The 15,784-nt window shown below is 49.9% G+C and overlaps 1 protein-coding gene and 1 long non-coding RNA gene across 3 annotated transcripts; one reads left to right on the forward strand and one right to left on the reverse strand.

The window, feature by feature from the left end:
• Positions 1-1,985: 1,985 nt before the first annotated feature.
• B3GNT6 (UDP-GlcNAc:betaGal beta-1,3-N-acetylglucosaminyltransferase 6) lies at positions 1,986-9,528 on the forward strand. The gene is made up of 2 exons (XM_032166986.1): positions 1,986-2,066; positions 7,120-9,528. Exon 2 carries the CDS (start codon positions 7,120-7,122, stop codon positions 8,272-8,274), a length of 1,155 nt encoding a protein of 384 aa, XP_032022877.1. The 5' UTR covers positions 1,986-2,066; the 3' UTR covers positions 8,275-9,528.
• Positions 2,626-7,238, reverse strand: LOC131380676 (uncharacterized). Of its 2 annotated transcripts, none has more exons than XR_009208750.1 (3): positions 7,097-7,238; positions 3,167-3,271; positions 2,626-2,692 (listed from the first exon to the last, which is right to left on the reverse strand). It is a non-coding gene; the product is annotated as an uncharacterized LOC131380676 (long non-coding RNA). The 2 variants fall into 2 exon arrangements; XR_009208751.1 differs by lacking the exon at positions 7,097-7,238 and adding an exon at positions 4,511-4,634.
• Positions 9,529-15,784: the final 6,256 nt, after the last annotated feature.

Below are 15,784 nucleotides of genomic sequence, written 5' to 3' on the forward strand. Positions count from 1 at the left end.
AATACAATAAATAGGTTGAGTGTGGGGACTCACGCCTGTAATCCCAACACTTTGGGAGGCTGAGGTGGGTGGATCACCTAAGGTCATGAGTTTGAGACTGGCCTGGCCAACATGGAGAAACGCCATCTCTGCTAAAAATACAAAAATATTAGCTGGGTGTGGTGGTGCATGCCTGTAATCCCAGCTACTCAGGAGGCTGAGGCAGGAGAATGACTTGAACCCAGGAGGCGGAAGTTGCAGTCAGCCAAGATCAAGCCACTGCACTCCAGCCTGGGTGACAGAGCGAGACTCCATCTCAAATAAATAAATAAATAAATAAATAAATATACATATAGATGGCAAGTTGTATATATGCTATATTTTCCACAATTTGATTTAATTGGAAATTCAAGATACCTAATTTATATACTAAAGAATTTGTATAACAAAAAGATTTAAAACAGCACTGACTGGTTTTTGTGCCTCTACAACATAGGTTCTAACTTAACATTTGTGAAAATGTACCAATTGTCAAAAATTCATGAACTTAATATTGGGGGTCAAATTATAATTATACCTGGGGATCCCACTAAACACTCTGACCCTATAATCTTGAGAGGGTAACGACATATAACAATTTTTAAATGCGAATGCCTCAATTTAAGTGTAGCCTTGCCTAAATTTCCCATGCTCATATACCCACTGCTATAAAATGTTTTCTATGGGACATAGATGCTTTGACAAAATAAATAATAAATTAGACTGGGCATGGTGGCTCATGCCTGTAATCCCAGCATTTACGGAGACCAAGGCAGGAAGATCTCTTGAGCCCAGGAGTTCAAGACCAACCTGGGCAAAATGGCAAAGCCCCATCTCAACAAAAAATATAAAAATTAACCATGTGTGATGGTGTGTGCCTATAGTCCCAGCTACTTGGGAGGCTAAGATGGGAGGATCACCTGAGCCCAGGAGACTGAGGCTGCAGTGAGCCTTGATAGTGCCCCTGCACTCCAGCCTGGGAGACAGAGTAAGACCCTGTTTCAATATTAATAATAATAATAAATTAAAATTAAAGTGTCTCTTTGTCATTTGCAAATTGGCTTGATAAAATGGGACCCCATGAGCCCCCATTTTATAGTTAACATGGCCCAATGTAAGTAGAAGCAGGCCCTTCAAGGATTAAAACTCATTATAAAAAACCTTATTTTTAAAAAGGGTGATTATCCCCTACTACTTCTCCATTTAGCAGCCCAATTTTGCCTATGCTCAAATCTGGAAATATATATATATTTTTATGTCTATATATTTTAATATAGATTTATATTTTTAAATATATTTATATATTTTAATATATAAATGTAATATAGATTTTATCTCTATTTTAAATATATAAATGTGTATATATGGTGGTACCCTGTGATGGATCACTACAACATTGTGATCCCATCCATTAGGGCCCCATACCTAATATTAAAATTAAACTGATTTTATTCAGTCAACAACAATAAATACTTTACTCTTACAGATGTGGCCAACCTGTTACGTTCTGTGCCTATTTCCACAGCCCTTCAGGCAGTTTGCCTCTGCCTCTGAAGGCACACAATACACTTTTCCAGGCAACTCGCAGGGGGCCTCCACGTGAGGTCCGTCACCACACACTGTCTTTACAGACAAGATGCACCTTCTCCAGGAGCACAGGTACAATACTGCACCCAGATTCAAGTGATTCTCCTGCCTCAGCCTCCCGAGTAGCTGGGATTACAGGCACCCACCACCATGCCCAGCTAATTTTTATATTTTTAGTAGAGAATCTCCTCCAAGGAGATTCACTGGACCCACACTCTAAGGACATTTGAGCTTAAAGAGGAAGCAGGCAGTCACTGGTGGCTAAGGAAGCCTGTAGTGCCCTCCCCCTCTTCACCTTACCCCTAAGGAGGAGGGGTGATGTCATGGATTGGTCAGATTCAAGAGGACTGAACGAAGCCACAGGCCTGGGGTGGAACCTCAGTGTGTGAAGTAAAGGGATTAAAGGCTAGTCTCAGGCTGGGGATGGCTCCTGTCTATTTCTTCTCTCTCAGACACTGCAGGTAAGCTGGGGGCCTGGGCTTCTTCCTATTGGGAAGGAGGTGCATTTTTCCTTCTTCGCATTCCCCTCTAATCAGAGTGCCAAGCAAGAAACAGGGGGAGGCCAAGGGGAGAGGAATGAGGACAGAATTGCCCCTATTGCACAGGTCCAGTGCAGACCCGAGGGCTCAGGGCTTCATGCTGGGGGTTGGGGCCAAGGCCCTAATAGCTAATAAAAGGTTTCTTTGCCTTTTCTACTATATGAATATTCTGCTATACGAATATCTGCTATACGAATATTCCTCCAGGAATACCCTGGGATAGTAGGGGGTGGGTGGGTGGACCAGGAATCTGTGTTTCAGCTATCTATCTCAGCATCAAACCAGAGGAGGGAATGACCAAAGTAGTTCCTGGGAAAAGAAGGGGGGCAATTCCTGGCCAGGTGAGATGGCTCACGCCTGTAATCCCAGCACCTTGGGAGGCCATGGCGGGTGGATCACCTGAGGTCAGGAGTTCGAGACCAGCCTCGCAAACATGGTAAAACCCCATCTCTACTAAAAATATAAAAATTACCTGGGCATGGTGGTGGGCGCCTGTAATCCCAGCTACTCGAGAGGCTGAGGCAGGAGAATCACTTGAATCCAGGAGCCTGGGGTTGCAGTGAGCCGAGAAAAAGAACAAGAAGGGGGAATTCTAGGCAGAGTGAATAGCATTGCAAAGGCAAGCAATAAATGGATGTGTTAATATGTGTGGGGCAATAAACAGAGTGAGAAATGCCTGTAGAGGATCACAGAGGAACTTTATAAAGCTTATAAAGAGGAAATTTATACCATACTGTGTGAGAAGGCTAGACTTCATCCATAAAAAGATGGTCTCCTGTGTTAGCCAACCACTAATGTTATTCTGGTGCTTACTACACGCCAGGCATGGCTCTGAATGCCTTACATGAATTAACTCATATAATTCTGAGACACTGAGATAAAAGAGTTGCCCAAAGTCTCACCAACAAGGAACTTGAGGTTCAAAGGGATGGAATAAGTGGCAGATCTGTCCTCTTTACCAAACTTGCTACTCGACAGCCATGACATCAACAAGGAGACAGGTTCTGTTGACCTGGACTTACCGTGAGGTGAGCTGGAGGAGATGGTATTTGAGCTGTGTCCTGAGAGACAAGGGATCAGGGCCAGCAGAGGCTGGGCAAGTTTAAGGTGCACGGGCTCCAGGATGCCTGATGAAAAAGAACCATAGAGAGAAATGCCCAATGCTTCACAGCAAGTCAAAGCCCTCAGGCTGCACAGTGTGGCATCCAAGAATAGAGCTGAGTGAGCCACCACCACCCTCAGGAACACGGCCTGGACCAACACCTTTTCCTTTACATCAGAAGTTGGCTGTGATCCAAGATCTTCTATCCATTTTATCAGAGTAAATGCAAATTTCTTTGAAACAAGATTTGTTACCTTAAGAAGATTATTTTTCTTTCCAGAAATGATGGGGGATGCTTAATTTTTTTAACTAGTATTTGTGTAGCACTTTAACATAAACAGGATTCTTTCCTCATTGAAAAATGAGTGTTAACTTTCTCAATTTTTCAAATGAGGACATTGAAACCTAAGAGATTAACTCAGGAAAGAAGCTGGGGCTCAAACTCAGTTATTCAGACTCCAAATTCTGTTTTCATTCATTTTTTATTCTTTCATTCATTGAAAAAAAAATACTGCATTCCCCAAATGTGCCATGCACAGGACTATGCACTGAGTAGACAGTTGATGGTAAAAGAGACATAGCTTATCTCGCAGGCGCTCTTCTCACAGTTCCTCTAACACAGAAGCAGGAATAAGTGAAGAGCGATATACTATATAATACTCTAGTATTTCTTATCAGCACTCGGTGATTACATCCACACCTTTGCAGGGTTCTCACACTTGCATTTGTAGTTCACCAATCCCATTCTTTCACTGATTGCCTGCTTTGTGCCCATTGTGTGCTAGACATTGTGTATGGACTGTAATACACAAGCAGTAGGGTTCAATCTGATAACACCTATGTGCAAACTACCTGGAAGTATTTATTGAGCACATACTCTTGGAAAAGCAGTCTTTCAGCAAATATTTATCGGCACCTTGATAATCCTAACAGCTAATATTTACTGAATACTATGTGCCAAGGACCGCAGTAAATTCTTTACATGCATTATCATTTGGTCTTCACAGTAACTCTTCAGAGTCAGGTATTTGAGAGCTTAAGTCAACGTGCTCAAAATCACGACACTAGAAAGCAGTGGCAGTGGAATTTGAATCCAGGCAGCCAGCATTTCCTACTACTCGGCCGTCGTAACCTCCCACCCTATGCAGGGCGCTGGTAATACAACGGTGAACACCGGTGTGATTCCTACCCTTAAAATGCTTACAGCCTAGGAAGGAAGATAATCTTTAAACAAATCACATGCTGAGAATGTCTAACAGGGTACCTGGTCTCCTTTGAGCTTCATTCAAGCTTCCTCAAGAATATGCCTTGTCAAGTGGACCCACAGACTGAGTTCTTAAGCAGACAGAGCAGGGAGAGAGAAGTCAATCCAGGCAGGGGAACAGCACAAGGAAAAGCTCTGAGGTAGCAAGAGGTCTGGCAGTCTGAACAGCTGTCACTGGGCTGAGGGCAAGGCCAGGTGGATCACAGGGAAGCTAAGGAAAAGAGCGTGAGGAGCGGCACATAAATCTACATAATTCAAAGGTTTCTCCAGCTGTGGGAGGGGAGAGGTCGGCCAAGAGCAAGACAGTGTGTAGAGACGCCAAGCAGGACGCTATTTCATGTGAGGCGGGAATGTTAGTTTGGATCAACCTGTTGACAGAGGGAATGGAAGCATGTAGGTTGATGAAAAATGCAGAAGAATCAGCGGGGCTTGGGTGGGGAAATGAGGGGAAGGAGGGAGTCAAGCAAGGTTTTTGGCTTGAACAACCCAGTGGATGGCAGCACTCTGGGACAGCTCGGGGGAGGAAGATGAGAGTTCAAGTAGCATCCAAGGTAGCTGTGGACAGCCATATGGAGCTGTTAAGTCAGGGGGCTGGATGGACATGTGGCTCTGGAGCTCGGAGGTCCTAACGGTGAAGGAGATTGTCTTGGACAAAGGTGAAATGAGTGTCTAAGTCAGAGCCCTAGAGGCCTTCCACTATTAAAGGTTATTATTAGAGAGGTCAGGTGCGGTGGCTCACACCTGTAATCCCAGCACTTTGGGAAGCCAAGGCGGGAGGATCGCTTGAGCCCAAGAGTTTGAGCTCAAGCCTGGACAATATGGCAAGACACTGTCTCTACAAAAAATAGAAAAAATTAGCCAAGCACTGTGGCACATGCCTGTGGTCCCAGCTATTTTGGAGGCTGAGGTGGGAGGATCACCTGAGCCTGGGAAGTGTGGGTTGCAGTGAGCCACAATTACACCATTGCATTCCAGCCTGGGTGACAGAGTGAGACCCTGTCTCAAAAAAAAAAAAAAAGGAGAAGAAGAAACGAAGAAAGAAGAAGAAGAAGAGGAGGAGGAGGGGGGAGGGGGAGGGGGGAAGAGGGAGCAGGAGGAGAAGGGGGATGGGGAGCAGGAAGGGGGGGAAGAGGGAGGAGGAGGAGGGGGATGGGAGGGGGAGGGGTTATGGGGGAGGAGGAGGGGGACAAGGGGGAAGGGGAGGAGGGGGAGGAGGGAGAGGGAGGAGGCGGAGGAGGAGGAGGTTATTAGAGAGGGGGAACTGAGCAAAGGGAACTGAGAAACATGGTCAAAAAGAAAGGAGGAAAGGCAGGAGAGTGTGTAGTCTGTTTTAAGGAGGGAGTAGGAACGGGGCACAGTGGCTCATGCCTGTAATCCCAGCACTTTGGGGGGCTGAGGTGGGAGGATCACTTGAACCCAGGAGTTCAAGCCCAGACTGGGCAATATAGTGGGAACCCGTCTCTACAGAAAAAAAAAAAATTAATTACCCAGGTGTGGTGGCGCGCTCCTGTAAAGTGCCTCAACTACTCCAAAAGCTGAAGTGGGAGGACTGCTTGAGCCTAGGTGGTCAAGACTGCAGTGGGTCATGATGGCGTCACTGCACTCCAGCCTGGGTGACACAGCAAGACCCTGTCACAAATAAATAAACAGCCAACGGTCTGAGATGCAGAACCTGATGTGACTGAATTTCTAGCAGGGCACAGTTAAATACAGGAAAGGTTGTTCTGACCTGGGATTCGTCCTGGGGGTCTTCATGAAGGCCAGGCCTGAGGTGCACCTGGGCAGGCTACATGCAGGAGAGGGCCTGAGGGTGAATGTTTGGGAACAGCAAATAATGCCAGCAGGTAGAATGAGGAGGCAGAGCTAGAGGATGCCGTGGAGGTCATCTCACCCATGAGGTTATATCACCCGTGTCACCCAGTCACTGGCCACTTCATGCTCATTTCATGCTCACAATAGCCCTGCAGTAGGAATTCACTAACCGTTTGTCACAGATGAGAACACTCAGACCCAGCCATCGGAACTGACTATTCAGACGGTGCAGATGGAAGTGGGGAAGGTAGAATTCGGCTCTGGGTCTGAGTCCAGTGCTATCACCTCATGCTTCCTCGACTCAGGTGGCAACGAGGGGAAGAGATTAGAGATGATCCGGGCTGGACAGAGGTGGAGAGGAGGGAATAAGTGAGAGGGATGTAGGGCGCAGAATCAACAGGATGCGGAGAGCAGGTAGCAGCTGAGAAGGACAAGGAAGAAGGCTGGGGCTTCTGGCTGGAGTAGTCAGGTGAACGGAGGTGGGAACAGCAGGGTATGGGTTCAGGGGAAGATGGAGACTCAGACGATGAGTCCGCTGGGCTACGTGACGGGTTGTGGGGCGGTGTTGTCAGGAGGCAAAGAGAGACACAGATCTGAAGGTCAGAGGAACGGTCCGGAGTGTGGGAGACCAGAGACCGTCAGTGTAATCTTGGATTTTGATTCCTTTTTACCACTTAACAGCAGAGTTGAGAAGGGGCTGGAGCTGGGTTCTGGGAGAGAAGTGACGGGGTACGGGTGGCGTCCCGCCGGTGTCAAAGACGACTTCCGGCTCACCTCTGGCTCGGTTTCCCCCACAGATGGCTTTTCCCTGCCGCAGGTCCCTGACTGCCAAGACTCTGGCCTGCCTCCTGGTGGGCGTGAGTTTCTTGGCACTGCCGCCATGGTTCCTCCAGGCTCCAAGGTCCCCGCGGGAGGAGAGGTCCCCGCAGGAGGAGACGCCAGAGGGTACCACCGACGCTCCCGCGGCTGACGCGCCGCCCTCGGAACTCGTCCCTGGGCCCCCGTGCGTGGCGAACGCCTCGGCGAACGCCACGGCCGACTTCGAGCAGCTGCCCGCGCGCATCCAGGACTTCCTGCGGTACCGCCACTGCCGCCACTTCCCGCTGCTTTGGGATGCACCGGCCAAGTGCGCCGGGGACCGAGGCGTGTTCCTGCTCCTGGCCGTGAAGTCGGCGCCTGCGCACTACGAGCGACGCGAGCTCATCCGGCGCACGTGGGGGCAGGAGCGCAGCTACAGCAGGCGGCCAGTGCGCCGCCTCTTTCTACTGGGCACCCCGGGCCCCGAGGACGAGGCGCGCGTGGAGCGGCTGGCGGAGCTGGTGGCGCTGGAGGCGCGCGAGCACGGCGACGTGCTGCAGTGGGCGTTCGCGGACACCTTCCTCAACCTCACGCTCAAGCACCTGCACCTGCTCGACTGGCTGGCTGCGCGCTGCCCGCACGCGCGCTTTCTGCTCAGCGGCGACGACGACGTGTTCGTGCACACCGCCAACGTAGTCCGCTTCCTGCAGGCGCAGCCACCCGGCCGCCACTTGTTCTCCGGCCAGCTCATGGAGGGCTCCGTGCCCATCCGCGACAGCTGGAGCAAGTACTTCGTGCCGCCGCAGCTCTTCCCCGGGTCCGCTTACCCGGTATACTGCAGCGGCGGCGGCTTCCTCCTGTCCGGCCCCACTGCCCGGGCCCTGCGCGCGGCCGCCCGCCACACCCCGCTCTTCCCCATCGACGACGCCTACATGGGCATGTGTCTGGAGCGCGCCGGCCTGGCGCCCAGCGGCCACGAGGGCATCCGGCCCTACGGCGTGCAGCTGCCTGGCGCGCGGCAGTCCTCCTTCGACCCCTGCGTGTACCGCGAGTTGCTGCTGGTGCACCGCTTCGCGCCCTACGAGATGCTGCTCATGTGGAAGGCGCTGCACAGCCCCGCGCTCAGCTGTGACCGGGGACACCGAGTCTCCTGAGGCCAGTTGGGCGGCTTCAGCCCCGGGCCTCCACCCATGACGGTGTCCGTGCTGAGAAGGCAGGCAGCTTTCCTGTCCTGGGTACCTTACGTCCTGCCCAGCTCTGTGCACCTGAACCCCAGCTGCGCACTGAAATCAGCTGGGGTGGGGGGTGTGGAAAATGCCTACATCCTGGCTCCATCTCCCGAAGTTTCGATTTGATTAGTCTGGGGTGGACCCAGACATGTTAAGTATTTTTAAAGTTCCTCCAGTGATGCGAATGGGCAGCTAGGCCTGGGGACCACTCGGCTAGACTATCTGTTCATCCTCGCAAACCCAGCTCCACCGCCCTCTCTGCAAGACTTCCTGGCACCTAGCTCCCACACTCGGGTCCTCGTGAGCAGTGGAGCAAGGGAGACGTGGGAGCGTGGGAGCCAGGATCAGCGTCCCCTGCCATGTGCCTACAAATGTCAGTTGTGATTTCCACTGTTTACAAGTGAGTGGAGCTGGAGCTGGGCTGATAGTGTCAGGTGGATCCCGCTTCCCCCTCCCCCAAGAAGTAAGCCAACACGCAATTGAGGCGCATGTGGCGGCCTTCTTCCCACGGTATACACCGTGAGGTAGAAATCTTCACCGTGCAAAGTGGAAACCAGAGGCCCGGTCAGACAGTGACTAATCCAGGGCCATGGCATTCCCAGACAGCACACCACTGTGGTCCCCTCCATACTCACCCCAACCAAAGCTAATGGCCTGGTTGGGTCCTGCCCGCCAATACTCACCCCCACGGGTCAGAGACAGGCTCCTTGCCGGGGTCTGGGCCTCAGGGTCAGTGGGCCTTGGACAACCCAGCAGGGAGTTCCGGGGAGTCCGAAGTGGAGAAACGCTGGTGGGAACATGGAGGCCAGTGTTGGGGAGCCTGTGGAGGCAGGTGTGTAGAATTGTGTTCGGGAGGTGGGGGATCTGAGACCGAAGTGGACAGTGGTTAAGATTGTGGGTCCGGGTGAGGTGGCTCACGCCTGTAATCTCAGCACTTTGGGAGGCCGAGGAGGGCGGATCACGAGGTCAAGAGTTCGAGACCAGCCTGGCCAATATTGTGAAACCTCTTGTCTATTAGGAATACAAAAAATTAGCCGGCCATAGTGGCTCGTGCCTGTAATCTCAGCTATTTGGGAGGCTGAGGCAGGAGAATCGCTTGAACCTGGGAGGCAGAGGTTGCAGTGAGCCGAGATCGTGCCACTGCACTCCAGCCTGGGCGACAGAGCAAGATTCCATCTCCTAAAAAAAAAAAAAAAAAAAAAGAATTTGCAGGGGTGGGTGGGAACTTGGTGCCTGGGGCTCTGAGAACCAGGCTGTGGTCCTGACCTCAAGCAGCTGCTAGTCATCTTGGCAACACAGAAAATCAAGGAAACGGCCTAAGGGCAGGCAGAAGTGTGTGTCAGCAAGGTCCCAGCTATGTAAGATATACACGAGGGACTCACCTTCAGGGAGGAAAAAGCCTGGGCAGAAAGTCAGGAGACTGGCCACAGGTCCTTCCCTGCCTTCAGGACAAAGACCAGACTCCTCAGTCCTGCATTTCAGGCTCCTGCCACCCGGCTGCCACTCACTGTTCCCTCCCTCCCACTGTCGGCCTCCATCCAGGTGGCAGTGCCTGCGCTTTGTCAGGCTCTCTCCTGCCTCTGCATTTTGCACAAGCCCTGACCTGGTTACCGAAATGTCCTCCAGCCACCTCCATCCTGCATGTCTCTTGCACCAGTTAGGACGCCTGTGTGGGAAGCTGCCAGCTGCCCACCTGAGTCGGCTGCCCCCTTCCTCCTGGGCACTCACCTAGACTCCATTTCCCAGCACCCCGTCCCCTGAAGTTAGATGTGGCCCTGTGACTAGGCCCTCATGGATGGACGGGAGTGGATGAGGATCACTGTGGCACCTGGGCCTGCGTATGCTCTCTTCCTCCTTCCCATTCGCTGGAACATGGATGGGCCTGGGACCCAGCTCTGACTTTGCAAGTGAGGGCAATGCTCCAGGCCCAAGTGGAAGTTTCTCAACTACTGACATTTGGGGCAGGACAGTTCTTTGTTGTAGAGGGCAGTCCCGTGCATTGTAAAACATTCAGCAGCATCCATGTCCTCCACTCACTACATACCAGTATCACAGCCCAAGTCATGACACCCAAATAACTCCAGACATTGCCAAATTTACCCTGGTGGGCATATTCACCCTAGCAGAGAATTGCTGACCTAGAGGAAGGCAGAGAAAAGAGGATTCCTGAGTTCCTGCACAGAGCAGAGCAGCCCGGGGACCAACCTGGAATACTCAGTTCAGACTCCTGAGGAAGACAAAATAAACCTTTATGCTTTTAAAAAAATTATGGACAGAACAATATAGACAAAAACTTCTATGATTTTTGAGCCTCTGGGGTTTGCGTACTCTGTTACAGCAGCCTTGCCCTGCTAGTATTTTAGTCTGTTCAGGCTGCTGTAACAAAAATATCATAAACTGGGTGTCTTACAAACATTTCTGAAAGTTCTGGAGGCTGGGAAGTCTAAGGTCAAGGTCCGGCAGGTTTGGTGTCTGGCGAGGGCCCATTCCTTATTGCCTTCTTGCTGTGTCCCTGCATGGTGGGAGGGGCAAGCAAGCTCCCAAGGCCTCTTTTACAGCGGCCCAGATTCCACTGGTGAGGGTTCTGTCATCATCACCTCATCACCATGTCACCTTCAGGACTAGGATTTCAATGTAAGAATTCCGGGGGGCCGGGCGTGGTGGCTCAGGCCTGTAATCCCAGCACTTTGGGAGGCTGAGGCGGGCAGATCACGAGGTCAGGAGATAGAGACCATCCTGGCTAACACAGTGAAACCCCGTCTCTACTACAAATGCAAAAAAGTTAACCGGGCATGGTGGCGGGCACCTGTAGTCCCAGCTACTCGGGAGGCTGAGACAGGAGAATGGCGTGAACCTGGGAGGCAGAGCTTGCAGTGAGCCGAGATCACACCACTGCACTCCAGCCTGGGCGACAGAATGAGACTCCATCTCAAAAAAAAAAAAAAAGAATTCCGGGGAAACATAAACATTCCTACCATAGCACTTAAGTCACCTGCTGTGTCCCCTTTCATCCCTTGTTTCTCGCCAAGTAGACTGGCTGCTCTCAGAGGGAGAGGCCATGTCTGATTTACATCAGGGCTGTCACAGATTTACGCAGAGGGAACCCATGGCTAGTCCCATCACTCCCGCTCCTGGAACTTGAGCAGGTCATCTCACCTCTCTGAGCCGCTCTTTCTGATGTGATTTGGCTCTGTTTCCCCACCCACATCTCATCTTGAATTGTAATTCCCACATGTCAGGGGAGGGAAACGTAGGATTGGACAGGTGGGAGGTGATTGGATCATAGGGCCGGTTTCCCCCACGTTCTTGTTGTGGTAGTGAGTTCTCACGAGAGGTGATGATTTTAAAGTGCGGCACTTCCTCGTTCTGGCACACACTCCCTCCTGCTGCCTGTGAAGAAGGTGCCTGCTTTCCCTTCGCCTTCCGCCATGATTGTAAGTTTCCTGAGGCCTCCTAGCCATGCTTCCTGTTAAACCTGCAGAACTGTGAGTCAATTAAACCTCTTTCTTTTATAATTACACAGTCTCAGGTAGTATTCTTTATAGGAGTGTAAAAATGGACTAACACACTTTCCACGGTGATGTTCCATGCCAGGGACATGTAAGTCCTCTGTAAACCACATAGGAAGGCACTGTCATTCTGCAGGCTTACTGGCAGCTCTGAGAGGTTGAAGGAAGCTGGAGGAGGTGGCACTTCTGTGACCTTTCTGCAGCCCTTGCCATGGGCCTTTAGTAGCCACACCCACTTGTCCCTTGCTGATCTATTTTCTGAGCAGGCCATAACAAATACTCCTACATGCTTTAGGGGTGAATGGATGAGTGGATGAGTGCCATCTGTCCCAGTGGTGTGGACTGTATCTGTTAGGACAGCAGTCCCCAACCTTTTTGGCACCAAGGACTGGTTTTATGGAAGACAATATTTCCACAGACCAATGTGGGGGATGGTTTGGGGAAGATTCAAGTGCATTACATTTATTGTGCACTTTATTTCTATTATTATTACATGGTAATATATAATGAAATAATTATACAACTCACCATAATGTAAAATCAGTGGAAACCCTGAGCTTGTTTTCCTGCAACTAGACAGTCCCATCAGGGGTGATAGGAGACAGTGATAGATTATCAGGCAGTAGATTCTCATAAGGAGCACGCAACCTAGATCCCTCACACGCGCAGTTCACAATAGGGTTAATGCTACTATGAGAATCTAATGCTGTGGTTGATCTGACAGGAGGCAGAGCTGAGGTGGTAATGCATGTGATGGGAAGCAGCTATAAATACAAATGAAGCTTTGCTCACCTGCCGCTGTGCAGCCCAGTTCCTAATGGGCCACAACCAATACCGGTCATTGGCCCAGGGGTTGGGGACCCCGTGTTAGGATACTGTACTAGTTCCCTATTGCTGCTGTAACAAATTCCCACAAGCTTGGCTTAAAAGCACACCCATCTGTTACCCTACAGTTCTACCTGCCAAATGCACTCCTTACTGGAGGTGCTAGGGAAGGATCCATTTCTTTGCCTTTTCCAGCTTGCAGAGACCCCCTTCCTCCATCTTCAAAACCGACCCTGTGGCGGCTCTTGGTGCCTTGCTTCCACAGCCACATCAGTCTCTGACTTTCCTGCCTTCTCCTTCCACTTCCAAGGACCCTGTAACTACCCTGGGCCTACCTAGATAACCTGGGATCCTCTTCCTATCTTAAAGTCAGCTGATGAGCAACCTTCATTCTACCTCCAACCTTACTTCCCTTTGCCGTGTAACATGGTGGCATGCGACATGGAACATTCTCAGGTAACGTGTAACAGTCACAGGTTCCAGGTATTCAGTAGGATATAGGCAACTTTTGGGGGGGCCATTATTATGCCCACCACAGTGCCCAGTCAATATTTGTGGAATAAATCAACAGTAATGAAATAATGCACAGAAATGAATCAAACGAGAGTGCTTCTTCCACACAGACCTTCATGATGCGAGCTCTCATTCTGGACTACGGAGTGTCATTAATTCTGAATTCCCTGCCCCTAGCTCCCATTTGTCAAGGGCTTACAAGAAACAGGAAAACAAGAATGCTGAGGCCAGAATGCGGACGGGTCCTCTGGAAGGTCCGAATTGTGCTTTGACACAAAATCACACAAAAAGTGCTTTTACAGCCTCCTCCCATTTCCCTGACAGACAGGCGTATTGTCCCCATTCTATTCCTAGAGATGAAGATTCAGGACCTTGCCGGCCCCGAGACTCGGGAAGCCGCCGTTACGGGTCGGCTAGGGGACTCTGGGTCCTGGCCACCCCGTCTCCGAAGCTGGGTTGCACGCGTGTCCAGGTCCACGGAAGCCTACAGTATCCGCGCAGCCCCGGCATCACCTTGCGCCACCCGGCGCATCGCTCCCCACGGCACTGGCCCGGCGCTCCCCGCCCCGCTCTTTCGGCTCATGCGGCCCGCGGCCGCCAGGGGGCGCGCCCCGCATCCCCGCATCCCGCACACACGCGGACTCAGCGAAGCAACCCCGGAGCGCGATCCCCCAACGCCCCTTGTGAGGCCGGCATGACTTTGACACTCAAACCCTTCAAGGATCTCACGAGCAGGGAAGATGATGCGCCTGTCTCAGGAACCTAGATGGAAACAAAAATCTTACACAAAATGCTAGCAGACGAAATGCGGTGACACGTAAAAAGGAGAATCTATCAGGACGGAGGTGTGTTTATACCAGAAATTCCAGAGGGGCTTAGCATTAGAAAAACAGCCAAACTACATAAATAAGACAGGAAGATCCGTCAATGAGGTACATTACATCAAGAGAAATATGAGCATTTCAGAGGCAATGGGAAAGACGTTGATTAAAATTCAACATCCATTAGTGATTTTAAAGAAAATCTTAGTAAGAGGTGAAAGCATTTGACAGCATTTTGCTTAAAGTTAGGAGCGAGATGAGATATACCCATTATCACTACTTCTGTTCAGAATTGTCCAGAACTTGAGAGCACACCAAGACAAGAAAAGATACAGAAATATAATAATTGGAAATAGAGGAAGAACTTTTTCAAAATCTCAGAAGTTTAGAACCCTATCAGATCCAACTTCCCTTTCTGTAACAAATTAATGCCACTCTCTCCATCCTGAAATGAAATACTTAGATAATATAACCCTCCACACACATATTTTCAAAAAGCCAATACAATGCTTTTACTGTAAATTATGTAAATATGAGGTAAATAACAGAAAAATACTTTAAAATAAAATGTTCATTTTGATGTGTGAATTCTTGGGCCTAACAACAAAAAATAAAACTCCCCTGCAAATTTCCAAATCTCTCCCTGGGGGCAGTACACCTCTTCAAGAACTATTAGTCTACATAGAAAAACCACCAAAAAAAAAAACCACACACGCGCACAAACCCTCCAGATAATTTATTAGATTTCTAAGAAAAGGTAGCAACTTCTCCAGATAAAAAATCAATATACAAAAATCTAGGGCGATGCGGGTGGATCTCTTGAGCCCAAGAGTTTGCAACCAGCCTGGGCAACACGGGGAAACCCCATCCCTACAAAGAGTACGAAGATTATCAGGGAGTGGTGGTGGTACCTGTAATTCCAGCTACTCGGGAGGCAGAGGTGGGAGGATCGCTTGAGTCCGGGAGGTCGAGGCTGCAGTGAGCCCTGATCGTGCCACTGTACTCCAGCCTTGGTGACCCTGTCTCAAAAAGAAAAAGGCCAAAAAAACTATTTAATTCCTATATAGTAGCAACAAGCTGTCAGGAAAAGTCTTTTTTTTTTTTTAGAGTGAAAGCAAGTTTACTAGAGAAGTAAATAAACAAAAGAATGGCTACTACATAGGCAGGGCAGCAATGCAGGCTACTTGACTGAGTATACCTATATGCTAAACATATTCATGAGGTTTCGGTAAAGGGGGGACAATTTCCGGAAATAAAGGTCCTTCCCCTTTTAAAACCATATAGGGTAACTTCCAGATGTTGCCATGGCATTTGTAAACTGTCTTGGCGCTGGTGAGATTCTCTTTTACCATGCTAATGCATTATAATTAGCATGTAATGAGCAGTGAGGACCACCAGAGGTCACTATCATTGCTACCTTGGTTTTGGTAGGTTTCAGCTAGCTTTTTTTTTTTTCGTTATGCTTTAAGTTCTGGGGTGCATGTGCACAACGTGCAGGTTTGTTACATAGGTATACATGTGCCATGTTGGTTTGCTGCACCCACCAATTCGTCATTTACATTAGGTATTTCTCCTAATGCTATCCCTCCCCAAAACCCCCACCCTCCGACAGGCCCCAGTGTGTGATGTTCCCCACCCTGTGTCCATGTGTTCTCGTTGTTCAACTCCCACATATGAGTGAGAACATGCAGTGTTTGGTTTTCTGTCCTTGTGATAGTTTGCTTAGAATGATGGTTTCTAGCTTCATCCATGTCCCTGCAAAGGACA

Source organism: Hylobates moloch, unplaced genomic scaffold, assembly GCF_009828535.3.
Source record: "Hylobates moloch isolate HMO894 unplaced genomic scaffold, HMol_V3 SCAFFOLD_11, whole genome shotgun sequence".
NCBI classification, from domain to species: domain Eukaryota; kingdom Metazoa; phylum Chordata; class Mammalia; order Primates; family Hylobatidae; genus Hylobates; species Hylobates moloch.

Excerpts from the sequence above, each read along its gene's own strand:
- B3GNT6 (XM_032166986.1), top strand. The coding sequence starts at position 7,120 with ATGGCTTTTCCCTGCCGCAGGTCCCTGACTGCCAAGACTCTGGCCTGC.